General features: G+C 35.4%; 1 protein-coding gene across 1 annotated transcript; it reads right to left on the bottom strand.

Annotated features, from left to right (window-relative positions):
- Positions 1 to 10,354: 10,354 nt before the first annotated feature.
- Positions 10,355 to 11,592, bottom strand: LOC123668568. The gene is made up of 2 exons (XM_045602300.1): positions 10,451 to 11,592; positions 10,355 to 10,358 (listed from the first exon to the last, which is right to left on the bottom strand). Exons 1-2 carry the CDS (start codon positions 11,590 to 11,592, stop codon positions 10,355 to 10,357), a joined length of 1,146 nt encoding a protein of 381 aa, XP_045458256.1.
- Between the last annotated feature and the right edge of the window lie 8,362 nt (positions 11,593 to 19,954).

The following is a 19,954-nucleotide window of genomic DNA, read 5'->3' as shown; positions in this document are numbered from 1 at the left end:
AATGCTATATTAACAATTATGAACTTCCAAGGTTGTAAGAATTTCAAGATAAAAAATGGTAGTTTTTTAAATATAATAACCGTATCCTCCGTGGGATTTATAAACATTTCAGAACGAATAACTTCAAAATGTTACTTTATTTACCACTATTCTTAAACGTCGCAAGAGATTTATAAAATCCCTCTTAGTATCATCTAAGTAGGTAATTAAAATTAACTTGTACAATTTATGTTTCAAAAATATATATTACTAAAAAAATTATAATTTACTTAAAAAAATATGACGATTACATTCTCATTAGCATCTATACACATGTATCATATATATTTATACGCTAAGGTTAAGATGTTTGCCTCCCTTAAAAAAAAACCTACCAATTACTCCACATAAATTATATATCATTTTATACATAATGGCTAGCTTTATAGGCATCCACAACTAATAAATGTATTATTGCTTTGGTTTTTGGAAATTAATTAGTGATTAAAATTATATATATGACAGCTTCAATTTTGAAACAACGTCAACATAATAATTGACGGTCAGTAAAATTTTTGTTCAATTTCAAATAAGCTCACGCATACATACTTTTTTGTAATTTTGTAAAGTAATAATTATTTATTATTTAGCGCGAATTATTTGCACGGGTATAGCTACCACAGATTATAACATACGAGTCTGTCAAATGTTGTGATTTACTAAGAGATAAAAAATAAGAAACAAAACTTTTGATCGTAAGCGATAGCTTTATTGAGACTCTTCGGAAACAGAGAGACTTGCATACAAATGGTCTTATTAGTACGAAGAAAGCTTCCCTACCTAATTGGATTTTCCTCCAGAGTAAATTTGACTTTTGCTGTATAAATAAAACACCAATACCGTTAAAAAAGTTTAAATCATTCTTAATTAAATACAATCCATATTATAATTTATACAAATTCTGTTTGTTGAAAAGCACTTCAATGACCTTTTTAGCCTTTTTGTGTAAGGAGTACCTAAGCATGAGTGTATGATACATTTCGACTGTAATAGTCTTAAAGCCGAAATTCTTTTAATTTACTTTGATTTGGTACAAAAAATATATAAAATATTTCAATATACATCGTTGCCCAAATTATTATAATGAAAACCCTTGGGTCGTAACAGTTCATTTTATTTTTAGATTCGACTTTTTATACATATATTATGTTTATTTTCTATTGGGGAGCGACGTTATTTAACTTAAATGCTTTGTCAAATATGAAGCAAATATATTTTTTTTTGAGATTATGTGTTTAAACATTTGTATTCCAATGTATAAAATTATATAACTATATTGAGTACTAGCTGCTGCCCGCGACGTCGTCTGCGTGAACGCTATACAGCACCAAAAATACCCACGATTATACCTTTTAAAATAACATTCATTTACCCGTTTCTTCTTTACATTTCCTATCTACAGAAAAATCTCATAGATGGCGCTGATGTAAAATTGTATTGTCTACTTATAGTCATTTAATTATGTTTATCGGCTTAGTTACTAACAACATTCAAATATGCGTCGTTAGATTACACGTTGTTACAGAATGCGTTGAGGAAACAAAGGTTCATTGCTCGTTCCCGGTAGGTGATAGCATGATAATATGTAGCCTATATGTTGACCCGACTTCTTAATAATATTCGTGCCAAATTTGAAGTAAATACATGCGGTTACTTTTTGAGTTTATCCCGGACACACATACGGACAAACAGACAAACAGGCAAAAATTCTAAAAACTATATTTTTGGCTTCGGTATCGACTGTAGATCACACCCCAAGTATTATTTTCAAAAAATATACAATGTACAGTTTCGACTTTAATACCATTTTATTATATGTGTAGGAATAGCGACCGCCGACCTTGCCACCCTTTTAAATCATTTTCAAAAATCACAAATGTCAATGTTGCCATCAACTGCGTTGTATTCCTATTATCCCTATTAATCAAATTAATAGATAATTATTATTAAACAAATTATTATTGCCCGATTAATTCGTATTATATTAAAAATTAAATAAAAGAAAAATTATGTAGACTAATGCTAACACATATAAATCAAATTAATAAATAATTGTTAATTAATAAATTATAACTGCCTTATTGACCTATATTACATTAAAAATTGACATTTAAGTTTAAAAAAATCTACAAATTATGAGTACGTTAACAGTTGGCCGTCCTGTGAACGGAATGTCCCCATTCCGGCTCGGCCATTCGAGAAGCCCAAAGTTTTCAAACAAAATAACATTTATTATATTATAACATATATTATTCAACAAGAGAAGTAATCTAAACAATAAGAATCACTAAAATTAGCTAAAACTTCCTCCTTTCTCATTAATAGATTCAAATCATCTAGAATTGTGATCTTGATGCACACTTGGATGAACGATGCTGCTGGAAGTTTGCTGGGACACCTGTGAAAACCAAATAAAGATTAATGTAAATTAATAGGTCATAACTTTGTTATAATTTATGAGGTAAAGTATGTATTAGTATTTTAATCATTCTCAGTATTTTCAAAATAGTAAGAGTATAATTTTAATAATATTAAACGAAACAAAAAAAAAAAAAAAAAAAACAATACTCTTAGTTATTAGACTATTGTCTTGGTCTATAACTAAGAGTATTGTTTTTTTTTGGTAATAGGTACTAGTTTTAACCGTAATATTCAGTGATATCATGATGATCACTACAATACATCATATTTCACATGTTTATAATTAACAATTTAGTGATCACTACATTCGGCAGAATGTCTCACTTCTTAATGTTTAAACAATGACTGCTCCATATAGAGAAAAAACAAACATAAAATTTAATGTAATCCCTACATAATGTATAGCTAAATTTACGTCCAAAGATTGTCAATGCACACGTTAGCCTGTACAAATATGATTTTGACCTCTACAAATATTTTTACTTCTATAATTAATAATTTTAATAGAATAAAATATCTATGCTTAATAATTTTTCACATAATTATTCCTAGGGATCACCGCATAGAGCGGCATATTTCACTTATTAATTTAATGATGATTATCGCCAATAACATCACAATTCATTTATACTTTGCATGATCACCGCATAAAGCAGCATATCTCTCTTGCTTACAATTATATATTTCGTGATCATTGCATATAGCAGCACATCTCACTTGCTTATAATTATATATTTCGTGATCACTGCATATAGCAGCATTTTTTCACATATACTTTTACTAATAACCGCATAAAGCAGCAAGTCTCTGTAGTTAAATAAAAATAAAATAAAATAAAAATAAAATAAATAAATTAAGCATAAAGTAACACTCACACATAATTATTCCCGTCTGCAATATTCCATACGCATAGAAGCTTCATCAATGCATCGGTTTGTTATGGTACCACTAGTTGAAGACCTGAAATAAATGTCTTTTTTTTGGAAGGGGAAGGATTCCTTAATAACATAACACGATCGTTATAATGGAATAAAGGAAATAAGGACTGTTAAATTTATTAATTCAGGGAACATCTAGTTATCGGTGTCAGTATTATCGTCACTCGTGTTTAAATTGTGTTCATGATCACTTATATCGGATACAGTAAATGTTAACCATCTTTTGAGTGCGTCCACAGGGAAAATACTATTGTGTTTCCGTTTTGAAAACCCGCCAATACTAGAAATCTCGTATCGGTCATTATCAAGAACTCCACTTATTTTGAAAGGGCCTCTAAACTTGGCTTGCAACTTTTTGCTTTTCCCGTTTGCAGGAGCTTGATAGCTTGGAATCATAACAAGATCATTGAGAGCAAATATTTTTGACGGTGCCTTATTGCTATCGTATTTAGCTTTCATAGCATTTTGACTAGTTCCTGTAGTCTTATTCCGGGTGTTATTTAAACCCCATTGTACTTTATTTAAATGATTGTCCCAGTCCCTTTCATCTAAGCCGTGATTTAATGCCGCTAGTGATTCCAATATGGTTCGGTTGTATCTCTCCATTTGTCCATTTGCACGAGGGGTCACGACCGTATTTAAAACATGTTTGGTTCCAACTGATTTAACACACACACACGCACACACACACATACACACACACGCACACACACTTCAGCCTATCGCAGTCCACTGCTGGACATAGGCCTCCCCAAGTTCGCACCAGACATCCCGGTCTTCCGCAATCCTCATCCAGCCTACACCGGCAATCTTACGTAGATCGTCGTTCCAACGGTCGACGGTTTTCTCGTAGTCCACAAATGCCATACACAGCGGCTGATTATATTCTTCTGTCTTTTGAATAATCTGCCGAACAGTATGGATGTGGTCCACGGTGCTGTAGCCATTTCGAAACCCAGCCTGCTCTGGTGGTTGGAATTCGTCGAGTCTTCTGGCGAGACGATTCGTAATAACCCTCGAAATCAGCTTATAGACGTGGCTCAGAAGTGAGATCAGTCTGTAATTCTTCAACAGAGACTTATCGCCTTTCTTAAAGAACAGCACCACCACACTTCTAGACTACGCCTCTGGCATGGTACCTCGGTAGATGACGGGGTTAAAGAGTCTTACCAAGGTTTTTAGGACAGGTCGCCCTGCGGACTTAAGGAGCTCAGTGGGAACTCCGTCATCCCCCGGGGCCCTCCCGTTTTTAAGCTGCTCGAGCGCTGCACTAATCTCATCCCCTTCGTAATCCGGGATACACTCTGAATAATGGCGCAATAATGGTGCCCGTGGATCTTCGATATCCCAAGTCGCAGGCTTGCGTGCGCTCGACAAGTACAGCTGTCCATAAAAATTCTCAACCTCTTCTCGGATCTGAGGGCGGAGCAGATGGTTCTGCCATCTGCTGTTTTAAGCTTCGCATGAAAGCTTCTCCCCAATGGTCTTTGGAAAACTTTGGACCCCCTATTCTATTGTATTTGAGCAGCGGAGGTCTCAGCGAATAAGTTTTCGTATCCTGTTGGAAAGAGCCCTCTGTTTTGGCGAAGCAGCCGGCAACTCGCGCCTCTGTCGCATCAGATCCAAGGCTTCGGGAGAAAGTTTGGACTGCTTCGATTGCTTTGTTGGTGGAAAGTGCCTGCGACCCAGTGTACACACCGTCTTCACCACGTTGTCGGTTATCTCGTCCACGTTGCTAGTAGTTTCCAGCGAATCGAATCAGTTTTGGAGTTCCAGGCAGCGTAGGTCGGAGAGTAGACTAAGTTTTACACAGAGCGTGACTAAGTTCTACTTCAAGTTCGGTAAGGTGATGGTCCAACCGTAGCGTGCGTCCATTATACGTAGCCAGGTATATTCTATGGCAGCCTCCCGTACCCCGATGAATTTTAGCCCCCTCTACCCCACCGTTACTGTGGCCACTGCCGTAGCCGGGAATAGTGGGGATGCCGGGAACTAAGGGCCTAAACTTTTGGTACGAACTCATGGGTTTTTTGCCCCTAGTCACCACGCTAGTAAAATAAAACTTACCACTAAGACGATCTAGCTGATCATCGATAACTGGCATGGGGTATGAATCTTTTATCGTTTTCTTGTTCAGAGCCTGATAGTCAACGCATAATCGGTGCTCACCGTTCTTCTTTTTAACTAGGACTATTGGAGTGGCGTATGATGAGTTTGATTCTTGTATTATTTGGCTATCCAGTTAGTAATTTATAATATCTCGCACTATTATTCTTTCGCCGTAGGCTATTCTATAAGGCTTGTAAGCTACTGGAGTATCACCGTGTAATTTAATATGCATCTCAGTTACATTTGGTTTTTTCTAATTCTTTCAGATCAAACGCAAATTTTTCTAAATTCATATAGTAAGTTTAAAAGCTGTTTTTGTTTATTATTTGTAAAATCTTCTTCTACATTTCCCTTGAAATCATTTTCTCCTTTATAGGCTGGACGGGATTTTCACCGAGAGTCATTCGTTTTATTGCCAATTCAGTCGGGCGCTTTTGGAGTATAATGTTCTTGTGTACAGGTAGTATATTTGTACAAGCCAAAAGTTTGTCCTTTTTAAGAGAGACCTCATTTCCCAAAAAGTTCATAATGACTATATAGCCAGTTCTTCATTTCTTTAAGAATACACCCGGTAGTATTAGTGTTTCTTCGCCCTTCTTAAATGATGTATTTTCTCATCATCATCATCATATCAGCTGACGGACGCCCACTGCTGAGCATAAGCCTCCCTAATGCTTTCTTCGACGATCGGTCCTGCGCAGCACGCATCCAGTGGCCTCCCGCGACCCTGACCAGATCGTTGGTCCACCTCGTGGGGGGGGGGGGGGCTGCCAACGCTGCGGCGCCCGGTACGTGGTCGCCACTCGAGAACCTTTCCGTCCCATCGGCCATCGGTCCTTCGAGCTATGTGCCCTGCCCATTGCCACTTCAGCTGTGCGACCCTTCGAGAAATGTCGGTTATCCTGGTTTTCCTACGGATCTCCTCATTTCTTACTCTATTACGCAGGGAAATACCGAGCATTGCCCTCTCCATCGCCCGCTGAGCGACTTTGAATCTTCTTATTAGGTCCATATTTAACGACCACGTTTCGGATTCATATGTCATCACTGGCAACACACACTGGTTGAAGACTTTCGTCTTCAGACACTGCGGGATATTGGACGCAAAGATTTTCCTTAGTTTCCCGAACGCTGCCCATTCAAGTTAGATTCGGCGAGAAATTTCGTTCTCGAAGTTGGACTTACCTAACCGAATTGACTGCCCTAGGTATGTAATGTGCATGTAATGGTCAACAACTTCGAGAACAGTGTTCCCAATGCGAACTGGAGTGGGTGCGACATGGACGTATGACATAATTTTCGTCATGTCCATGTTCAGTTTGAGACCCACTCTTTGGGAAACACTGTTGAGATGCTCGAGCATTGTGCTCAGGTCTTCCAAGGTCTCAGCCATAAGGACTACGTCATCGGCAAAACGGAGGTGGGTAAGGTACGCGCCATTGATGTTGATGCCGAATCCTTTCCAGTCCATAAGTTAAGCGTCCTCCAACGCGGCGGTAAACAGCTTCGGAGATATAACATCCACTTGCCTCATGCCTCGCTGAAGTGGTATTGGCTTCCAGCTCTGGCCCTGTAATCGGACCGACATTGTGGCGTTAGAGGATAAGTACCTCAGCACCTCGACGTACCTGCAGTCCACTTGGTACCTCTGGAGAGCCTGTAGCACAGCCCATGTCTCAATCGAATCAAAGGCCTTCTCATAGTCCACACACGCTAAGCATAATGGCAAGTTATACTCCTCGGTTTTCTGTATAAACTGCCGCAGCATGTGTATGTGGTCGATGGTGCTAAAACCTTTACGGAACCCGGTTTGTTCGGGAGGCTGGAAGTCGTCAAACCTGCGTGCGAGACGGTTCGTAATAACTCTCGAAAACAGCTTGTAGACATGGCTTAGAAGCGAGATGGGCCTATAGTTTTTCAGTAGGGCTTTATCACCCTTTTTGAAGAACAGCACCACCTCGCTTCTATTCGATGCCGTTGGCGTTTTGCCCTCTAGGATGACGGAATTGAAGAGCCTTTGGAGGACCTTGAATATTGGCTTACCGCCCGCTCTCAAAAGCTCAGTTGTGATTCCGTCATCACCCGGCGTCTTGTTGTTTTAAGTTGTTTGAGAGCACTACTAATACAGGCTGACGTCTGGGATTTCTTGGGTTTCGTGCCTTGTTAGTTTGGCTCTGGGGTCGTTGGCCTTGATGTTGGCGGGTTTCTGTGTGGTGTATAATTGGCCGCAGCTGCACCAATTGGCTTTGTCCAATAGACAGATCTCTTGCAAACACTTTCGAGCCTTTGTTCCGCTCTATGGCCTCTTCGATACGTTCAGTGTTAAAGCGGCGAAGGTCGCTTGTCAAGGACTTGGAGATCTGTCTATGGAGATATGTCAGCCGCATGTCATGCCTTTCTGCCATGAGTCGGAGTGTGTGGTCGGAGATCTTCTTTGTTTTTTGGCGGCGGGTCTTGAAGAACTTAGACCCCACCACGCGGACAATTTCCACCAGCCCGTCGTTGAGCTCGTCCACATCTACGCATTCATTTTGAAGTTTGAGTTGAAAGCTCTCGGAGTTTTGAATCTGAGCAGGCACAGGTCGTAGTGTATACCCTATCAGTCGACCCCTCTCAAGCTTGACATCGATATTCAATGTACCTCGGACAAGTCGGTGATCACTTCCTGTTTTCACAGCATTGATCACTGAGACATCATTAAATATATGCTTGTTCGGCGACATGATAAAGTCTATCTCGTTCCTGACGGTGCCGTCGGGACTCAACCAGGTCCATTTGCGCCGTTCTGGCTTCCTGAAAAAGGAGTTCATCATAAAGAGTGTTTCCTTCTCCATGAAGTCAGCCAGCTGCCAGCCCCGGGAGTTCCGTTGCCCGTATTCAAATTGCCCCACTCTCAACTCATTACCGCATCGTCTGCCCAGCTTAGCATTGAAGTCTCCCATCACAACAGTGTAGTGGCATTTAGAGCTATGTATTGCTGTAGAGATTTCCTTATACATAGCCTTCACATCGTCATCTGGATGTGCCGAGGTCGGTGCGTAAACCTGTATGACCTTCAGCGAATACCGCTTGGATATTCTGAGTATGTATGAGTGTGCTGTGTGGCTACGGCACTAAAGAATTTAGCCACCCCCTCTCTTCCCGTGGGTGTCGTAAGAGGCGACTAAGGGATAACAAGGTTCCACAACCACCTTGGAACTTAAGAAGCCGACCGATGGCGGGATAACTGTCCAACTGCTGGCTTTGAAATACACAGGCCGAAGGCGGGCAGCAGCGTCTTCGGTACGACAAAGCTAGCCCTGCGGTCACCAACCCGCCTGCCCAGCCTGGTGACTATGGGTAAAACACATGAGTTCACGTTATTTTTGGCGTAAACTTGTGGAGGCCTATGTCCAGCAGTGGACTGTATAGGCTGTAATGAGGCTGTAATGATTCTGAGTATAAGGTACGCCACCCTGCTCGACACGCTCCTGACAACGTCAATGCAGTTGACGAGAGACTTGCGGACGAGGAACCCGACACCACCCTGGGACTGTTGGTCGCCCTCCCGGTAGTACAGCAGGTTGCCAGACTTGAGGGTCATCGAGTCCTCTCCCTCTCTTCGGACTTCAGATAACCCTATAATATCTCAGCGCAACCTGCTGAGAGCTTCTTCCAGCTCAACGAGCTTCGCGTCGGTCCGCAACGTCCTAGCGTTATATGTTGCCAGGTCCAAGTGTCGTCGTGGGTGTGGTGGCCTGGCTTCCGTCAGAGATTATGGCCCCCCTGCCCCGCCGTTACTGTGGCCACCACCGTAGCCAGGACTAGCGGGGCCGCCGGGGACTGGGGGACAATTTTGTGTCATGTCTGCCATTTAGGGGGATTTGGCGTAATCGCCACACTTGCCAGGCGGGTTGGCGATCGCAGTTGTAACCATGTGTTTAGAAGGCGCTGCTGCCCACCTTCTAGTGGTTTTCCCTCTATTATCTCTTACGATGAGACCACGACCCACGGGATGAGATGGGGTGGCACTATTCTACGCCGGTTGCCACGCGGCGATTCCGATGTATTTCCTGGTATATAAATATATCCTGTATAGCTTAAAACGCCACTTACCTACCTGAATGATTTGTATATGTCTCACAACAACAAAGTCGGCATTGTAAATATTCATTTTATCCATTTTTGCTTTATCAGAATATATAATCAAACTTGTATTGTTTTTGTATACAATTATATCTGGCATTTCAGTGATGTTCTGCCCTAATAGTAAATCTGTATTTTAAAAAATCATCCTGTACGTAAGCCTTGATGTTTACCTTTATAGAATCCAGAGAAATATTGACCTCTACCATTCCCAAGGGATGTAAGCTTCCGAAAGCAAATCCTTTTATAAGCGGCAGTTCATTCTGTTCTAAAGTGAGATTTAATTCTTCAGCTACACTTTTCTTTATAATAGTGCACTGACTGCCAAAATTTACGAACGCTATTTTTATCTTATCATTAACTGATATCTGTCAAAAACCGAGAAAACGTCGTCGATAGACTAAAATAAGACTAAATTAATAACGTCGAAAGACTAATAAATTGTTTTCTAATAACGATAGATGGCGCTAGTTTATTTACCATTTTGATATTATATTTTAATATTTTTCTTATTTACTGAATTTTTTGTTCAATTACAATAAAATATAGCCTATGTCACTCTTGAATAGTGTAGCTTTCTGTTAGTGCAAGAATTTTCATGATCGGATCAGTATTTGCGAAGATTACCCCCTACATACAAACAAAGTTATAAACTTTACCTCTTTATAATATTAGTATAGATATTACCAACCTCATCTTCGGCCGGAATGCGCAGAACCTTATTAACTGCATTATTGTCCTTTTTAACGTTATCGTTTGTCATTTCAGTGCGTTTGCAATAATCAGCTAAGTGCCCTAATCGATTACATTTTCTGCACTTTTGAGGCTCCTTAGGACACTTAGGAGCAATATGGCCTGCTTCGGAACAATTGTAACACGTTACACCATTTGGTATTTTGTCCTTCAAATTAGTTTTTAGAGGGACTTGGAATTTTCTTGGATCTTTGTTTAAACTCTTTGCTGTAATATTTCGTAGGTACTTAAGAAGTTTAGTTGGGCTTTTGAAGTTAGCTCCCTGAGCATTTACTTTTACGTTATGATCAAATATACCATGTATAATACAGTCGACTGCGTCCTTTCCGCGTATATTACATGAGCGGACAAGCTTGGATTTATCATAAAAGTATTCTTCTAGTGATTCCTCTCTACGGCTCTTTCTTGCCAACATTTCAATCAATCTGTCAGCATAATTGCAATCATCTGGAAAATTTTTTAATAATTTTCTCTGCCACATTTTCCACGATAACTTAACTGAGGATAATCCTTCGTACCATCTTCGTGCTAATCCTGATAATTTGGGCAGTGCATAGAAAATTGTCTGTGCATCGCTCCATTTATATATAGTTGCAGTTTCGTTAACCTTTTTGAGCCATGATTTAATGGATTGCGTTTTTTGGCTAGGATTGAAACTAGGTATCATTTCATGAGCGCCAACAAATGCGTTTTGATTATGACTACTAAGTGCATCGATAAATCTTTCCATGAAGTCACTATTTGGACCGCTACTATGTTGAATTCTGTGCGGTACCCGTTTCGCGCTTGCGCGCTTTAGGCGATTGCGCCTAACTGAACGGGTCGAACTAGAGCTTCTTTCGGATTGTGTTTCGCGACTCGTACTGCTTATCCGACTAGTTGAGCTCGATCTGGAACTAGATTTCGAACTTGAACTGGATTTGGATAACTCTCTATGCCTTGGCATTCTTTGAGTACGCTTTCGATGTATAGACCTAGATCGACTTCTATTCTCACATTGTCGTGAGCGGTTTCGCTTCTCCTTACTAAGCTTATTCCTGCTTTCCAATCTACTGTCTATACTATCCCTAGAGCGTCGCCGATGCACGGATACATGACGTCGACGTCTTTTGTTCCTGGGAGAACTACTAGTATTTTCTTTACTCCTTCTTTTGCGACTATCATGCGTCAGTAACGGTGTATAAAAGCTTCGTTCTGAGTCCGACATTTTACTGACAGGTATTGTCGTTTACTAGCATTTTGAATTTATTAGTAGGATAGGATTACGGAAAAGAAATAATCATTAATTACTGTATTATAATTATAAATAAAACATCTAATGTGTATATTTCAACAGGGTTATAATATATCATGTATTCGATCTATTATGAAAGTTTATTGTATATAGTATTATTACTTTAGACTGCGTAGTTTGTGTTTTTGTGATGTAAATGACGGTTGATTGTAGATGCATTAATATCATCCTCTCTTAAGGAAATACATCTTTACAAGTTACAACTTATCAAAATGAATTATCACATAAACAAAGTAAGGTGTTGTAAAATTTAGTTTCCTATAACATACACACACGGTCGTCTGTTCCTATGGTAAGCAACTTAATGCTTGTGTTACAGGTAACAGCCGACTGTTATAACTATATATATGTTTTTTATAAATATACATAGAAATAATACACATAGAAATAATACACATATAAATATATAAATACAAATATTACACCCAGACTCAGGCAGGAATCGAACCCGCAACCCGCGGCACAAAAAGCAGGGCAAATTACTAAAAGTTAAGGTTTATTATGACTACTTACTAAGTAACAAACCTTTAACATCATAGTACATATTGCCATAAACATTCATTATATAATCTATTTGATAAAAGTATTATTACTTGGTAAAATTTCTATTTAAATATAAATGATAGTACATTTTTATCCATAGATATGTTACTTGAATATATATATGCTTCCCCATGCTACAAATAAATTTTCTTTGCAGCTAATATTTACTGTTTCTACTGTTTCTCATTATTAAATATTTTCATTAATTATTTGCATGTTCATTTATTAATTATTTGCTTCTTAACTTCAACTAAATAAATTTATAAAGACTCGAGGATTATGAATGTTACTCAAACTTAATGTGTGCATTAGTTCGAGAAATATTAAACAAAAATATTTACACAGAAATTCATTTGAATAAAAAAACATCAAGCACGAAAAATAAAAATTAAGAAACCACAATGAAATAGAAATGCTAAAACCTCGAACGAAAAAATATACGGAAATAATAGTATTACATTTGAAGGAGCTAAACTATACAATAAGTTTATTTAATACATTACGCTATTAAGAATACACATATGTAAAAAATAACACAAAACAGCAGAAAAAAATAACATAAAATAATAAAATTTGTAAAAATACGTATCTTAACGTAAAATAGCATTTGACTAAACATAGAATAAATAAAATAAAAACAAACAATTGCATGCAATTCCTATTTACTCATACCATTTTCCATTCTAATCAATCCTAGTTACCAACAATAGTACAAAGTATTCACAGATACCCTCTTTAGAAAATATGTATGTTTTGCGATTGCTGCTTTGTTTCGCCGCATATCGCTATACGATTTTAGTTGTAAAGTTCTCATATAAGTGAATATTGTATTATTTTGAGAATGAAGTTACTTTAACCTCATGATACTAATATTTCAAACCAAAACTATATTTAAAGAAAAATATATATATTTACATTTAAGGTAGTTATTAAAACATCATCTTGATTTTAAAATTAAAAAATATATATAAAAGATGTAGATTTGCACTACGATTTTGAAGTAAAAACAATTTGTTCAATGTCTTAAATCTTAACGTGATCTCAAAGTAATAAAAGAAAATATACATACCACTGTGAGCTGATCCGCCACTTCTGAATTGTAGGAATAGCGACCGTTGCCGGTAACGTTCTGCCTGACATCTGACATTTTACCCTTATAAATCATTTTCAAAAATCAAAAATGTCAATGTTGCCATCAACTGCGTTGTATTCCCATTATTCCTATTAATCAAATTAATAGATAATTATTCCTAAACAAATTATTATTGCCCGATTAATTCGTATTATTCGTATTATATTAAAAATTAAATAAAACATAAAAATTATTAAGACTATGCTAACACATATAAATCAAATTAATAAATAATTGTTAATTAATAAATTTTAACTGCCTTATTGACTCATATTACATTAAAAATTGACATTTAAGTTTTAAAAAATCTACAAATTATGATGAGTACGCTAACATATGTATGGATGTATTATGCAAATTTTCTGGTACATGAAAGTAGAATTTCGCGTTATGATACATTTAGCTGCGGCACTGAACAGGAAAATGAGCATTATTTCTACGGTCACGTTCCTATTCTGCAAACTCAAATGAATAAACGACTAATATAATTAGCTAATATTAAGTAATAACCGCGCTATTTAATTATCACCTACACTTTTCGTATTAAATCTACTTCGAAAAACCTGAACGTTTACAACCTTACCTTACGTAACCTGTTTTTTTTTTATAAACGACGATAAAAGTAATATATAAAAATATTGAGTCTATATCAAATATAATTACGATACTTTGTACCCTGTAGACTTTGATTGTAATTGTGGACAATAAGAATCACATAATCCTTATTTTGTCACTTTTCTTTCTTTTGTCAAGGGTCGCGAATTTATTGCTGAGGTTGAAGAAAGGACAAAACGAGTGATTTAGTGTGTATTTTAAGTTCACTGTTGTCTGAAGTCGAATATTAAGCAAGTAATCCAGCAACTTGTTGGCACGGAAAGCTTTCGACACATGTAATATAGAAGTATTTAGGAAGATCTCTCAGTAACGCAAGTATTACAAACTGCAACTGAGAATAAATTGAGTGAAACGTTAACGTATTTTGGTAAATTATTGTTTTTTCTTCCTTTTAGGTTTGTATTCAAAACTATCTGACCCACTAATTTTCGTACTGCCATATTATGAAATGATATATATTTTTTATTTTCTTTTATAAATGCCGTGTTCAAGCAGTAACAAAAACAAATAAAAGAAATATTACTGTAGGTGCAGATGCTTGGAAGTTATGTGCGTACATGCTCAATATTATTATATCGTAATAACAAAGTAACTCGATATAATAAAGGGCATATATTATCTTGTTTTACTATCGTGTTCATCGAATTCTGAAATCTATACAAACAGGTAAAAGTTATATGATCTCCTACATGAGAAGTCATATAACAAAAAAAGTGTTTTTAAAGTTCAGTATCTTGTAGCTTGTTTGTATTTGGTTGTGGCTAAGTCAATAATCATTAGACCAAAATTAAATTTAATAAAAATAAAATTAAAGTGACTTGTAACATTATAATTAATGCATTGCATGCATTTTTTTTTTACTTTATTTAATTGTGGGTAGTCACCTCATGACGAAATAAATATTTTCATTTCATTATTACACAAATAATATATAAGAATTTAAATTATGCTAGTTTTTTGGAACTTGAATTATGAGACAAATAATGAGACAAACTCTAGAAAAAAATTGTCATCTTTAAGATAAAACAACGTAGACGGCGATTCATTTATCAAAGCAAAACGAAATGAGATCATATGTGGGAATTGTGTTATATGAGTAGATGTCAATGTTAACTCAGTCGATTGCTCACGTAATCTTGGACAGGCGTGCACAAACATAATTTAGATAACTCGAATAAGGCATTTTTACTGTACATAGTATGTTTTTGAAAACCAATTGCAATATTAACAAAAGAAAAAATTACGATAACTTTTTTCTTAAAGTAATCATTCTTAATCATAACGGATGATTTGTAAAACGGCTAAGAAATAAAGCTAATTTATAGTATCTGGTGCAATTGATAAAAAATTATTTAGTTAAAAATTACCTTTTTTAGACAAACATATGCCTTGGTGGTGTTGGTAAGGGAAAATAGCCACCAGCATTTAGATGACTTTAGATATTATCTAAAGGAAGGTAGGAAACCCAAAAGAACAAAGACCAAGATCATAAAGAAATATTTATACAAACGCAATCATCCGCTCTCAGCAGGATTACAACATGCGGCCTAATAACTTTCATCATTGGTAGCAACAATGTTTTAATTTATTTCATTACTCGATAAATGAAAGTACTATGTGAAATATTATTTATTATTATAGTATCTATGGTGTCTTTAATAATATATTAACACTCATACTTAAAGTGTACATTTGTACAAAAAGGTCATAGAAATACGTTTATTAAAATAAATATAAAGAGTAAGAACATTACGACCTGCATATTGATATAATTCAGTTTAGGAATTAACCAATTAAGAAAAAATGTCCTCGTAGATCGGAATGGAACAAAGGTGAAACCGAAAGGTAATGAAGTTCGTATTAGTATAAATCTCAATCTAATAGGAAATATATATAGACTAGACTCTGTTTAAGAGCCTACATTACTTATTTTTCTCAATTACTATACGATTTTTTTCAGAGTGCCGATCTATGTTATTTACTTAAGTTTAGTCTATCATAGTCAACTCCTAGTTCGGTGAGGTGATGGTCTAGCCGTGCCAGGTGAAGTATTGAGTGGCAGCCTACTGTAACCATGTGATTCCTAGCGCCCACCGCCCACCGATACCGCTACAGTTGCCATGCCATAGCCGGGAATAAAGAAATCCTAATAAGAAATCCTAAAAAGAAATAAAAAAAATCGGCTAAAAAGCTCAGACATTATAATTTTTAAATGCCTCTTTTTTTCTTTTTTACATGCTTGATAACCATATCCAGCTTAGAGAGAATAATGCTGCTTATTACCTTAAATGGGTATTAAAGGTTTTTGATTTTTGATTGTGATATGTATTATAGGAACAATAACATTTATCGTTTGACATAATATAATATATAAAAAATTCAGGCATTTTATATTTCAATATTTAACCTATCTTTTACTTAAATTTAAATATTTAATTTTAACAAAATACACTTACAGTATAATCACATAATGTTTTATAAGGTTTTAAATAAAAACAGCGAAAGTTAGCGTTAAAAAGTAAAGTAAAAAATACATAATTATTTACGCGCACAGGCGGGATGAGTAAATTACTGTACTTAACGACACCGCCTGAACAACCTCTTTTTACGTTTTTACGCGATCGCAGCATCGTTTAGCGAGATGTAAGTTAATCGGGGAAAGAATATAATTTTTTAAGAAGGTACCTACTAAAAGTTGCGCAGTCACGATATCTTTAGCGTAGTTTATTTCTATGATTTGGTGCAATTCGGACAGATTTATGAGAAAATTTTCAAAAGCTTTTTTTCAACACTCACAAGAATTTTTACCAGGAATATAAACTATTTATGTGATTTATATAAAATTATACGCATTAGATATATATATATATATATATATATATATATATATATATATATATATATATATATATCGACTACTAAAATCTATACTGCTGATGGTAATGAAAACTGTGGATGTGGATGATGGAAGAGTGAGGGTGGAATCGGGTTTTATTCACGTCTAGATCGCGCAAGGTTTTAGGGACCTCTTTTTATCGTATAGAACCTTAAAACATATGAAGGGTTAAATATAATATCACATAGAAATAAATGAAAAATTGATTACCTTCATTTTGATTGCATTACAAGTCACCTTCATAGCTGAAGGTAATCGATGGTAATGAAAATGAGTGTAGTGAATTTTCAAAGCTATTTTTGATTTTACTCGGCAATTACTCGATTAACGTAAATAATAATAATTATAAATATGAATATACTAAATAATAATAAGACTACTGCCAACTGCGCCAAAGGGCTTTTGACTAGTATGTGTTTTTAAGGATAAAGATAAAATCTTCTTACACTGTATAAACATGTAAAAAGTTTTCATACATCGCACTTGGTAAAAGCTTTCTTGTAAAGGCCATTTATATCGTTTTGGGTCAGTATATGATATTATTATGGAGATATGCTGAGCGTGAGTTCTTTGACATACATACTTTCCGAAACCTATGTCCCATTTTCGCTGTAATGGTTACAGTTTGAGAAATTTAGCTTTGGTCTGGTTTTTTTAGCACGATTTTTTTTTCATTCCTTAACAATCTAATTTGAAATTCCACTTACATTCTACTCCAGTTACATTTTTATTAACATTTTTCATTTTATACCTCAATATATTTGAATTATGATTGTCAAGATATCGTTACGAATATTTAAGTATGTTTGACAAGCAACATACAGTGAACTTATCTATAATGTTTTACAACCAATTTCATTGACGTATTCAACTTTTAAGTGGATTTTACCGATGTAAGTTTATATTATTCTTATATTGCGTTCCGTTTTAATGAATTTTATTTATTAATATCCATTATACAATGAAGACAATTTGTATGTAGAAGTATCATTTGATATATTTACGCTGTATACATACATACTTAAAGAAATAAATGACAAAAGACGCGGTTCTGAATCCTGCCATATCTCTTTTATTTACAATTTTTTATTTAATAAAAAAAAAGAAAGGAAATGATATCAGGAACTAAAACGAACTACTAAGATATAATTTCTATCTAATGAAATAACATTCAACGCTAAGTTTCTTAGTCACAAATGGGTGGACGTGAAAATTGAGTTATTATCCAACATATCATTTGACGGTTATTCCCCCATATAGCTAACGTGTCATAAATTATTCATACAATTTAACTCGATTAATAAGTAGAGTTTAATTATTCCATTGCTACTCCCGTCGGAACACACGCTAAAAATAAACATTGCACGAGAACCGATACATCAATTTATTACCAGTAAAATGTATCTACTTAAGTTATTTAAGATCTTTTCATCATTAGTATATCTGAAAAAAAAAACACATGATTTCCATTTATTCGAAGCACAACTTTTCAAGTCTTTGCTACGATAATATATTGAACTTATTGAAATTCGGCTTGTTTACCTACAACAGCTTAGGCTCGTAAGTCTGCGATATTAAATCGGCGTTGCGAGCGTGATTACATACTATATTCTTAAATAATTTGAGACAAATATCTAATATGCTATAAAAATTTGCAACAATAAATTTTAGTGATATAAAACTTTTTTTCAAGAAGTTTGTATTAGAATCAATACGAGTAGCAATAGTGATTGCTTAAAGAGATAGAAACTGTAAAACAAGATAATTATTTTCATTGTCTAATTAATTTGAATAAATGATGTTACTAAAGAGTTTTCCGAAGTTATCAATAAAAATGTATAAAAATACTCCACAGATGCACATTGATGACATTTTTTTCTTCAATTTTGTTTTGCCAGCTGATGCGAAGCGTTTGAAGGCAGAGATTGTTCGGAAATTATATGAACTAACATTTCCCGTCCAAGCAATTTTGTACGCTCATCGCACCATAGATTTCATGAACGATATTCTACCACTAATCTTATCTCTTACAATGAGGACAGACTATAATTCACATTCGATAACTTGAAAACAACCTAAATTTTACAGCCAAAGGTATTCTATGATTTTAATGTACATTTTTGTTGCAAAATGTAACGTTTTACTAAACAACTAGATTTTATTCGCGGCTTCGCTCGCATTGATTTTTTTTAAAATAAAAAGTATCCTATGTTCAGGTCAAAGATATTTATTAAACGGTTTTATTTAGCTCACCCCGTTTGTTTTATTTTTTATTTATTATTTATTCTTGGGTCAAATTTAGTAATTCAAATTTCACCCTCTTCCTGTCAACCGATTAATCTGAAATTTTGTATAAACTTTGGATTTTGGTGACAACACAATTATGTTTATTCATTATCATTATAAATTCAAGATGGCCGCCGCTACAAAATGGCGGATAATTTATGTTTTATTAATCCCATCAATATGGGTATCAAATGAAAGGGCTCAACAAGCAGAATACAATATACTATAAAAAATTGAAATCCAAGATGGCGGCCGCTACAAAATGGCGGATAACGTAGGTTTTATCAATCCCATCAATATGGGTATCAAAAGAAAGGGCTCAACAAGCAGAATACAATAAACTATAAAAAATTGAAATACAAGATGGCGGCCGCTACAAAATGGCGGATAACGTAGGTTTTATCGATCCCATCAATATGGGTATCAAATGAAAGTGCTCAACCAGTATAATCAATGTACTATATAAAATTAAAATCCAAGATGGCGGCCTCTACAAAATGGCGGATAACTTAGGTTTTATCAATCCCATCAACATGTGTATCAAATGAAAGGTCTCAACAAGTAGAATACAATTTACTATGCAAAATTGAAATCTAAGCTGGCCGCCGCTACCAAATGTCTGATAACAATTTTTTATCAATCCCACCAATATGGGTATCAAATAAAAGGGCTTGACAAGAAGAATACGGTGCACTATACAACCTCAATATTTAAGATGGGCCTTGCAATAATGAAGCACTAAATGAATTAAACAGAATGCGAAATAAAAACTAAAAACTAGAAAATAAAAATAGGTAAAAAAA

This window comes from Melitaea cinxia, chromosome Z, assembly GCF_905220565.1.
Source record: "Melitaea cinxia chromosome Z, ilMelCinx1.1, whole genome shotgun sequence".
NCBI classification, from domain to species: domain Eukaryota; kingdom Metazoa; phylum Arthropoda; class Insecta; order Lepidoptera; family Nymphalidae; genus Melitaea; species Melitaea cinxia.
The sequence above is the reverse complement of the archived record's forward strand: the minus strand, read 5'-3'. Positions and strand labels throughout refer to the sequence as shown.

Coding starts and splice junctions, on each gene's coding strand:
- LOC123668568 (XM_045602300.1), bottom strand. CDS start 11,592: ATGTCGGACTCAGAACGAAGCTTTTATACACCGTTACTGACGCATGAT.